General features: G+C 39.9%; 1 protein-coding gene across 3 annotated transcripts in view; it reads left to right on the top strand.

Moving 5' to 3' along the window:
* acot7 (acyl-CoA thioesterase 7) overlaps positions 1-11,729 on the top strand; it is a 56,316-nt gene that overhangs the window by 19,483 nt on the left and 25,104 nt on the right. For all 3 annotated transcript variants that reach the window (XM_006785465.2, XM_035905460.2, XM_087834085.1), the window contains exon 6: positions 1,418-1,504. In XM_006785465.2, the coding sequence (XP_006785528.2) occupies positions 1,418-1,504 (87 nt within the window). The remainder of the gene's footprint in view (positions 1-1,417; positions 1,505-11,729) is intronic.

The following is an 11,729-nucleotide window of genomic DNA, read 5'->3' as shown; positions in this document are numbered from 1 at the left end:
GCCGCAGCAGGAAGTCAAAAGCAAATGCTTTTTTCAAAGTTAAAACACAGAGATATTATTGCAGAATATCAAGATAAAACAATGATAAATCAAGCAAGTGAAGAATCCCTGGAGTGCTCTCAGAGCGCGTCCACAGGAATACATTTAAACATTTAACATGTAAACACGTGGGCCCTAGCATCCTCACAAGAGCACTTGAAGAACCCAGAAATGGATCCATTTGGAAACACTGCTGCGTGGGCACTTCTTTTCTCATTTCTGAGGCTTTCTTTCTCTGGCAGGGGGTGATACCCTCTTGAGTTAGCTTTAAAAACACCTCCTAAACCGATTTTTTTCAGAGCCACTAAAGTATGTGTTTTACTTTGACTGTCTTCACACACGAATGGCAAATTGGCTGGTTCTTATATTTCGCTTTTTTACTCCACTTGATGACTTAAAGTGCTTCACACAACATGGCTCATTCACCCATTCATACCAACAATTATTTCTCCGTTTAAGTGCTTTCAATCTAACATTCACACTCTGATCTCACCAGTTTCAGCAACACTCTCACTAAATGTCCAGGCAAAGACATCTGTTTTATTTTCTTCTTCTACTTTTATGTTTCTTCTTTTGTAGTATTTTCTATAGGCCTCTGCTTCTTGTTTACATGTTGTAGGATTGAGTGGTCATGTGCTCTACATTTACAGGTGTGCATTAAAAGTATTGTATTCATCATTAGGTGCTATATACATGTATTCATCCATATTAAAACTGTAAAGACTCTAATCAAATTCCCTAATTTTGTCACGCTGCTTCATCAGAGGATCCACCAAAAGGTATGTGATCAGCAAGTAGCATGGCAGAATCTATTTATGCATGAAGGTGTTGTTGGCATTGGCTTGCTTTACTCACACATTTTATTTTTAAATGAATTCAATTTTTTTTTAGGCTGACCGATATAGACAGATTTTAAGACTGATACAGATAGACAGATTTGTTTCTTTCAGAAACACAAAACAAACATATTTCCCTGTTTATTTATTATGTGCACTTGTTTTTGAGTCATTATTAACACAATATAACAGTAAAATTGTGTATTAGTTGCTTATGCTCTTCTTAGCTCTGATTGGATCAGCTGGTTGTTGCCTTTGCTAAGTGCCTTGCCAACAGGGAAGTTGCAAGAGTGCCCTCTGGTGGACAAACTCTGCAAAACCACTCCACATAACATGTCCGAAGGGTGTTTCTCCCATCCCTCCCTTTTCTTTTCTTTTTCAAATCTTAATTTGTCACTGCTGGTTATACATATCAGCACCAATATATTGGTAAATGGCTTATATCGAATGATACGCTGGCCCTGTTCGTCAAGCTCTACCTTAAATTGTTTATTATTTTTTAATTTTTCTGTTGAATGTGTGTTTGTCTGTTTGCCTTGCAGAAAAGCACACTGTTGGCTTTAGCCAGTCAACTCTGATTCATCTGGTGGGCCCTTCAGACTGTACACTACATGACTATGTTCATGGAGGTTAGTCTATTTCTTTTTCTAGATACATTCACTGATGAAATGTTGTACAGGTAATTTCAGAGTCTCCCACTAATATGTATCTGATAGCTGAGCATTTAGCATTTTTTTTATACTGCAGCACGAGGGGACATGAAAAAACGCACTAAATTCTTGATGAAAATTTAGGTTAACTACAGTCTGGCTTTTAGAAGTGTCTTCTATAAACTCACTGTTATTAAACACATGACTCATTAGTCATAAACTTCATTTATAGAATAAATTATTAAGCTGTTAAAGATAGAAATACATTTTCAAACTATCAAAGAGGGCAAATTAACATAGCATTACATGGTTCAAACTAATGAAGGCTTCCTCTTAGCCTTAATCCAGTCTTAAGCATATATATTTTCTTCACATCCAAAGCTATATTGCATGAATGAATGGATTGCATGTTGACTGCTGCTTACTAATTATTTATATGAAGAGCCTACACACAACACTAGCTGATGCTACTGTATTCTATGCACATTCACTGGATACTTTATAAGGTAGACCTCACTAGTACTGGGCTGGACCTCCTTTTGCCTTTAGAGCTGCCTTAATTCTTCGTGGCATAGATTCAACAAGGTGTTGGAAACATTCCTCAGAGATTTTGGTTCATGTTTACATGGCAGCATCACACAGTTGCTGCAGTATTATTGGCTCTTCATCCATGATGTGAATATCCTGTTCCACCACATCCCAAAGGTGCTCTACTGGATTTAGATCTGGTGACTGTGGAGAACATTTCTATACAGGGAACTAACTGTTATGTTCAAGAAACTAGTTTGAGATGATTTGAGCTTTATGACATGGTTTGTTATTCTACTGGAAGCAGCCATCAGAAGATGGGTACACTGTGGTCATAGAAGGATGCTCACTATCAAGAGCAATACTCAGGTAGGTTGTGGCATTTAAATGATGGAGCCTAAAGTTTGCCAAGAAAATATCTCGTGCACCATTAAACGACCATCACCTGAAGCACTAAAACAAGCAGGATGGATCCATGGTTTCATGTTGTTGACACCAAATTGTGCCCCTAACATCTGAATGCTGCAGCAGAAAATGAGAATTCAACATGTTTCCAATTTTCTGTTGTACAATTTTGGTGAGATTGTGCAAACTATAGCCTCAGTTTCTTGTTCAGTGCTGAGAGGAGTGGCACCTGGTATGATCTTCTGCTGCTATAGCCCACGGCTTCACTGCTTGTTGTGTTGTGTTGTGTCTCCAGAGATGCTCCTCTGCATGTCCTGGTTATAACTTGGTTGTTATTTGAGTTACTGGTGCCTGTCTATCAATTCAATGCAGAGTTCCAGAGTACTGCCACTCACTTGATATTTTTCTTTTTCAGACCCTCCTCTTTAAACTTTAGAGATGGTTGCGTGGGAAAATCCCAGTAGATGAGTGGTTTAGTACCTACAGCTATGCCACGTTCAAAGTCACTTAAATCACTTTTCTGATACTCAAATATTGATATGCCTATATTCACTGAGTTGCTGCTATGTGATGAGCTGATAAGATATTTCGTTTATTGAGTTGATCAAGTGTACCTAAGAAAGAGGCTGGTGAGTGCACATCAAAGATAATGTAAGCAAACAACCAAAACTTGCTATTTGCTCAAATCAGTAGAAAGTGAAATTTTAAAAGTGCTTTTAGTTTTATTCACACTGTGTGATTGATTCACTAACAGCTGCTGACAAGCCATTTCGGAGCTCAGTGTTTTCAAGTTGCCGTCTGCCATTTGTCATCTGCGTCTGTCAGACGTCTTTGTCATTCTCACGCAAGTAAAACAAAGAGCACGAATGACATGCTGTTTAGTATTCAACGCAGGGACAGGTCAGCCCATTCACTGCCTCAGTACAGTATGAAAATTCTGCAGGGAGTTGTGGAGGATAAAACAGCTGCTCAGAGTGGAGAACATACAGTAAGGCAAACAGGTTTGGGCAAAGTGAGACAGATTTAGAGGCACAGAAGAAGATAGCGGAGAGGAAAGACATAAATATAATATAATATATACTGTGTTTGTTTTTTGGTGTTAATGCTTGTGTTAAAGTAAAGGCAGAGTAACCCATGTCTGTGTAGGTTCTGTGTAGTTGGAGGTTAAAGTGGGATTTTGCAGGTGTACTTGTGTACCAGTGCACTGGAGGGAAATGACTCCATAACAAATAAGTCTGTTTCTCAGGCTTGACGCTCTTTGTAGATTTTGCCAGCTAAGTTCTTCAATACATATGTTAAATCAACCATCAACCATCAGGGCTACTTTCCAGTTTCTAGCCTGTATAAAGGCAGCATAAAAGTAGCATTTGGCAAGTGCTGCTAAAGAGCATTATTGGTTTAAATTTAAATCAATGACTCTTTCAAAAGGGCACCTAGAAGCGATTCCTGCAGCCATACTTAAACACACTTATTTTGAAAGATTATCTAGATTAGTTTTTGATTAACATTAAACATAAAAGAAAAACTGCATGCGCAGAATATTTGTTCAGAATTTGCCAACTTATCTCACAAATATGGGTTTAAAAGCTGTTTTCCTCTGGAAGGTGTATCTGCCACCATCTGTGCAGTTGAAAAATTCTCATATAAATGTAGTGTAATTTCTGTCTTTTATAATGTCTTTACTGCAACCCATGACCTTACCTAATGGTGACCATGGAGACTGCACTCTGCCCTGCACCACTGCATCTAGTCCATCACTGAAAACTGTAAACAATACTACAAATCACCCAGTTTAGCCTGCTGTGCTCTGCTGTGCACTGACAATAGTCTCTCATCTTCATGTCTAGCCCTTTCATTATTACATCTTTCCCCTTCTCGAAGAGTAAAATAACACACATTATCATTTTTTTTTGGCCTGGAAAATACAACAACTATACCTTTAACTAGGAGACACACTGTGTGCCAAACTGCTCATATTTGTTGAGCTATTTGAAATGTTGCAGGAAATGTACGCAGGTCCCTTGGGTGACTTAACTGCCTCGGTGGCAATAGCTGCAGGACACGAAGCCCATCAGATGTAATTACTCATTAACTGAAGGCGCAGGAATGCTTTTCTGGATCGTTCCGTCCCACTTTAACCTCTAGGTGTGTCATGGTTGCGGCTGTGTGCAGGCAGGATGAGGACCCAAATGCAAGCTCACGGAGGCAGGATTGAACTCAAAACACAGCTTTATTGCTGGACAGAAAAACCATACAAACTAAACTGGAAACTATAACATATTGCACGGAGAAACACACAGCCATGAATGAGGGAGAACGCGACACAGAACTGAGGGAGACGCTGACATAAATACACAGAGGGTTAACGAGGGAAGTGGGAGCACACGGGGAACACAGGTGACACTGATAACCATAACAAGACAGGGCAGGAGTAAACGCAACACTGACGGGAGACTGTCAAAGTAAAACAGGAAGTACACAGAGGTTCAGACAGGAGGAGAGAGAGCACGGGGAGAGCACAGACATAACGGGCTGGGGAAAACGTGGAATAAAACACAAGGAGGGGAAACGAGGGCTCACAGATACACAGAGGGTAATCAAATAAGGAACATCTTAACAGAACCTAGGAACCATGGCATAAATAAAGAACAAAATACAAAACACACGAAAACCAAGAATACTGGGCCAACGTGGCCCAGGACCATGACAAAGTGCAGGGGAACAAAGAGGAATGTTCCAGTCTTAGATGGCAAATGGATGTCTCTTTCTCATTGCTGAACCAAAAAACACATCTTATATAATGTTGTCAAACAAACAACAGAAAAGAACTCAAGCACAGCATCAAGTATTAGTGAGAGTTAGCTGTTAGATTGATTTAGGTACTGCACTGATGATCCACAGGCAGACTGCAAGGGGACTTTTTCCTCAGAAGCAAACACCGTGACACAGCAGATATTGACGGCCTGCGATTGAGAACAGGGAAAACCTCAGCCGACACATATGCAGAAATAGTTGCTAGTTAATTTGTAAATGAGAAGGGTCAAATGGACTGGCAAAAAACTCAAGGACAGGAAAAGCATTGGCTGGCCCAGCACATTTAGAAGCAGGAGAGGCTTCTACTCCCCTTCATAACCCAGGGGATTATGAAAGAGTGGCTCCAGGAAATCTTGGTGGGCAGGATCAGACGAGTAACTGCCAGATTCAATGCTCTGCCAAGTAAACAACTGTCTGAAGTTAGCAGACCAAGTGGAGAGACTGGCTCAAGGTTTATACTTTCAGCCTCATATTAGCCCTAGCTTGGGGGTTACTGGAAACATACAGAAAAGCATACGTGAAACAATTCTCAAAATCAACACTGTTGTAAAGGAACGTTTCTTCTGGTTGGGCTCATTGTTCTTCCTTGAGCTTTTCCATGAAAAGTGCTATATTTGAGTCTGTTCTTACATTAAGAGTGTCTGTTCATACAAGAGGACACAAAGGCCGGCTGAAAGAACAAATAATAATGACAGAGAAAGAAGCAACACAGATCAAATACAAGAAGAATTTGGACAAAATCCTTCAAGGAAAAACTGGTAAGAAGGGACTGGTCAAACAAGTGGAAAAGGGATTGATAGAAGTATTCTGAGCATGAAGGATCCCTGTTATTAGTTAGATGGAACACAAAGCTGTGACTAAAGCTATGAGGTCTGTGAGTGAGATGTTATTTCTCCCATTTGTAGAGGAATTTGTGCAAAAACTATCCCTGTTATTTTAGTGTGCACACAGAACAGACAGCTTATGGACCATGAAAAACTATTTGCTGAATTTGTAAAAATAAGCATTTGGATTAGCACGACTGACTTTACCTTTAACCCCCCGCATAACAGAGGCACAGTCGAAGAACTGCTGATTTAATCCAAGGAGAAACGTCCTTGAGAAGCATTTTGCTTGCTTTTAGTGCTCTTGGTGTCCTAAGTGAATGGAGAACATTTATGTGCATGTGTGCACTGTTGCATTGCTTAAGTAACTGCTTGGGTGGTTGTCGTTCTGTGTTACTTGCATAACGGCACTCTGGTGTTATGAGGAGGAATGCAATGAGGGAAAAAACAAAATGCTGAACAACGAAGCAGGAAATAAACCACTGAAACAGCGAGCGGAGCTCTATGTAACAGGAGGTACATGTGCTTGTTATCTGTACTTCATGCTACTCGAGGTGCTTGGATTTGGGGCATGTTCAAATTTCTTGCTTCAAAAATTCAGCCCTTTTTATGTAGAGAAACTATTTTTTTAATAGTATTATAACTGAAAATCTGTGTCTGTACAACCCTGAACAGATCTTTTTAGGTTTTTTTGGTTTCCTTCTGGATGCTGCTGTTTTTTATCCACACTCCCCCTAAAAACAACCTTTTTTCAGTGTACTTTAGAGAAAAAGAGAAACAAAGTACTGTGCAAACAGAAAGCGAACTAAGATTAAAGGCAAGACAAACACGAGGGTAGCATAGTCAGATTTGATGTTTAAGCCAACTGTAACAACAAAAATCTGCTTATCTGATGTTCCAACCTTATAATAAGCAAACTCTTACTAGAAGGCATTCAGGCTGCCCTTCTAAAAAAGAAAAACAGCATTTTATCAGCGCAGACCAGATGCCTTTTATCAGTTGAGATATATTGTTTGGGCTTCGATGTTCTTGCCTCATGCTGACATTTCTATTGAGGTCAGCTATGTAAAGAGGCCATCAGAGAGACACAGTATATATAAGGAGGAAGAGAAGCAGAAGAGAGATGTTGACTGAGAAAGAGAGAGGTGAAAAGGAGACAGGACGGGGCAGCGGGGGTGGGGGAGCAAGGTGGGACATATAAGTCTCGCACGTGTCACGGTTGCCTTTTTAATTAAGAGGGTTTGCTGAGAACTCTGCCCAATTAAAAATCAAATGTGGAACAAGCATGCAGGTCATTTAGAACGCACGTATGCACACGCTGCCGACTCTTTCTGTACATGCCGTTGCTTGTTAGGCAGTGTTCCCTGTTGTTCGCTTCTGCTGCCTTCACTGCACTTAATTTGTTTACATAACCAAGTGAGGTCACAGAGCCAGGGTGCACGCTCTCAAAACCTTACAGTCTTTTCTCCACTTGGGTAAGGAGTCTGTACAGAAAAGGAGTGGGTGTTCCTGAGTTGTTAGACGTGATTGGCTGGAGCCACTTATGTCACCCCCAGATCAACTGGTAATCCTGACCCTAAAACAGCCATGTCTAACAGCTGAGGAAAGCCCGCTGGTTTCCTAAATAAATCAATTACCTCTTGACCTGTTTTGGTTTCTAGCATGCGGATGCAATGTAGTTTGGATATTATTCAACAAACTTCCAATATTTTTTCAAAAGTTTATTTTTAAAACTGATTTCTACTGAGGAATATAGTCCCTTTGAGGTATGTGGTGATATAGAGCACTGTTTGAGAAGCACAGTTGGTTCCTTTCATCCCAGCAGGTGGTTTAGAGACAGATGTCTCAAAAATTAGTCACACAAATCCAAAACTATATGCATGACTACATAGCGCCAGGAATAAATGAGAAAACACATCAGTGGATTTTGAAATGCAGTTCTGGTGCTTTCACAATCTATGGTGAAAGGACTTCCTTTTCTTTTCTTTTTTTTTTACTTTTCTTTGTTTTGTTGCTTATTCTTTACCATCTGCTTACTTCTCCTTATTATATCCTGCCCCCTTTCTCTCTCTCTCTTCTCTCTCTGCCCGCTCCCTCCACCCATTGTGTTCTAAGGAAGCGTGCCACCTGTTTCTATGGAAACAGCAGCTGATTGCCACAGGTGGACACCACTGCGACCCGATTAAAACAACTAGAACAAAAAAAAACAAAGCGAGAGAAAATAAAAAGACAACACTGTAAGCTGTGTTTTGTAATGTTTGTCCACGCAAATGCCACGTTATGAAGAAATCGTGGACTGCTAATAGACAGAGTGTCTCTCATGCCACAGATTAATGTGTGAATCTGCATGTTGTGGTTCTGTGCACAGGTACTTTTGCTTTCCGAATCTCTAAAAAAAACCAAAAAACAAAACCAAAAAACATCAATGATATCTCAGAAAACCCCTCCTGCAGAGCTAAACCAGTGCATCACAGTAAGAAAGCAAATATTTAATCCTGATTTTAAATCAAGTTGGATCTATAATTAAGTTCAATTTCAGATTAGTTTTATTTATATCACAACAACAGTCATATCAAGGTGCTTTATATTGTAAGGCAACGACCCTACAATAATTCAGAGAAAACCTCAACAATCAGACGATCTCCAATACTGTGCAGGTTTATATGAAAGAAAAGATTGTTTGGTTGTTCAAAAACATGTGCATTACAAAAACTTTTTTAAAAATTACAAGAAAAAGATTTCAAACTGCTTATGGTCATATTCATAGAAGGAAAGCACAGGAGCTACATGATGTTAAAACCAGGCATTAGCAGGGAGTAGTGTTAGAGAAGTGTTGGTTTAATTGTGCTAAACAATGACTTGAAATCAATAGAAGAGAGAAAATGCACCAACTTTAACTACAGCCGATTGAGTCAGCTCATCACAAGCTGATAGACTGGTATAACAAGCTTGTGTTGAATCCTATGTGAGTTTATTTATCTCTGCCTATCCAATAAAGTCACTCGGCCCCCTCAGCGGAATTCTGCTGATATACCTCAACTATAAGTTGCACTAACTGTGGGGTCTAAGCAGGTCAGACTTTCTCTGAAAATAAAAAGAGGCGATTCATTAACTTGTGTAGTCAATTTTAAAGCATGACCATGCTCAAAAATTGCCAAACAAATGGAAATGTGAGGATGTTGTGTGCTTAGTGTGTGAGGAGTTCACTGATCCCCTTCTGCATCTAGAGAAAATGTGTCCTGATTGTCTCCCGCTTTGTCTCTGCAATCTAAGGCAGATATTTGCACTGTTGTAGCTCGGAGTGTATTATGTGTGTATCTTGTTATGTTTTTTGCTTTTTTTGTTTTGATTTTTTGGAATAGCAAAGTGACTTGAGCCAATTGTCTCTTGTTAAAGTTGGTTTCCTGTCCAGTTCGTATGGTCTCCTGCTGACCCAGTTTGTATATTTATAGATGTCTGTATGTCCAATTCACATGGATACGCACACTCACCGACCACTTTGTTAGATACACCTGCTCCACTGCTTGTCAAAGCAAAACTCTAATATGGCAGCTACTCAGTGCATTCAGGTATGCCCATATAATCAAGATGAACCAATAAGGTTAAAACCGAAAAGGGAAGAAATGCGATTTAAATGACTTCAGCAGTTGTTGGTCTATTTCTGAAACTGCTGATCTACTTGGATTTTCCCACACAACCATCTCTAGGGATTAGAAGAGAGTGCTCCGAAAAAGACAAAATATAAATATTGAACGCAGCTCTCTGGAGGTCAAAGAAGACTAGCTGAACTGTTTTGAATTGATACAAAAAGCAACAGTTAGTAAGATAACCACGTTACAACCAAGGTATTTAGAGAGGCATCTTAAAGGAACAATACAGGTAACCCAAAATAGCGCAGTGGTGAAAACTATGAATTAAGGAAAGATGAAAATATCAAAAACTGTAGTTCATGGAAAGGCCGCTTGAGACAGGCCAGAAACCTCCACTTTATAATGCCCAAATTTACAAATGAATAGAAATGAACTTTTTATAGCTCCTCAAAAAGCTCTTTAGTCTCTATAGATAGTTTTCCCTCTCATATAATTTTGTTTTTTATAACTCACCAGGTGAAATTATAATAAATCTTACATGTATCCATTTTTATGGATGTTGCTTATTCGTATGTTACTTACCATTAATTAGTAGGTATTTTTTAACAGAAAGCAGCCATGTCAATCACTCTAATGAAGGCCAAGGTTTACATGTTGAAAAATAATTGATAGGAGAAGATGAAACACACCTTCATAGGTGGCGAATCCCTTTATCGAAAAACACGTTTTGTTTTTTTGGGTTTTTCTTTACAGAATTTCCATTACAGGAATTTTATGAGTCATTTTCTGTGGCATCAGGTAAATGGTAACTATGACCGTACTTGTAATTAGCACATATAGCATTTTTTAGGAGCCACACACTGTTTAATAAAGCTCACCCAGAACGTTAAAATATACAAAAAATGTAGCGTATGGGACTTTGTAAGAAGATGTGGGTGGGTTGCTGCATGGCAGTAATGTTAACAAGAGCTGTTTCTATAGTAACAGCTCATTAGGAGGCAGTTTGAACCATTTGATACTGTCCATGATTAAAGCACGTGTTGGGGGGTGGGGGCAGAATTGTGGACAAAATAGTCAGCTATAGATGAGGACAGACAAAATGCAGGACAGAAAAAAATAAAGACGCAGTTATCGAAGGGGTGAGTATAGGAGGCCATGAGATAACGCGTAAGAGAGGCTGAGGCCTCTCATGCTTTGCTGTCGATATCCTTTGGTCTCACACGTCTCTGCCTTTCATCCATGGGTGCCTTGCGTAATGTGCGGAACTGGTTCTAATTAAAAGTGCTTGAAGTTAGTACAGAGAGTTGATGGGCAACAAGAGCTGCCTGGAAGACTTCCTTCATTGTTCTCATTGTGCCTGTTGCCTATGGAGAGCATTGTCCGTGAAGATTTGGGAAAATCGTCACAAGGAATCTAATCACTGAGGTATTCTGCCCCGTGGCAAACTGGGCTGCACTACGGACTTGGTTGCTAATTGCCCTTTTTTCCCCATTGGAGTGAGCTGTCTTTCCTCTTCACACACACGCTGCCCCTCCCCCTCCCGCCTTCTGTGTTCCCACCCTACGGCAAAGGGAGAGTCATAGTGTGCCATGTCATTCTGTGAATGTGTAACGCCAGGCCCAGGGCTGACTTGGCCTTGCATGTCCTCTTTTGCAGTCTCACATTGAGCCTCACTTTAACCTTTTACATTGACTGTACAGAGAGATTTGTGCAGGAGTTGCATTAGCAGTTCCTCTGATGGTAGTGATTAATCAAGACAAGCATCTTTGGTCCCCAAGGACAGTGCAGTCTTTAACTTGATGTGGCACAACATTGTAGTCATAGGGTTTTGTTGCACTTGGTAGTTTTGGAATCCAAGCTGATCTTTGAAGAAATAAATGATATGCAAGCATTTATTTGGGTTCAAGAAATGTGGAATATGTGCAGCTTAAATGAGTTGTCAGCAGTTACCTGATTTTGACTGTTGTCTCTTCTGTGGACTCGCACGCACTGCTTTTCCCCAACAACAACTTAATTTAATAGCAGCGCTCTGAAGTAAATACA

Source organism: Neolamprologus brichardi, chromosome 20 (genome assembly GCF_056152115.1).
Source record: "Neolamprologus brichardi isolate AB-2024 chromosome 20, ASM5615211v1, whole genome shotgun sequence".
Lineage (NCBI taxonomy): Eukaryota > Metazoa > Chordata > Actinopteri > Cichliformes > Cichlidae > Neolamprologus > Neolamprologus brichardi.
The sequence above is the reverse complement of the archived record's forward strand: the minus strand, read 5'-3'. Positions and strand labels throughout refer to the sequence as shown.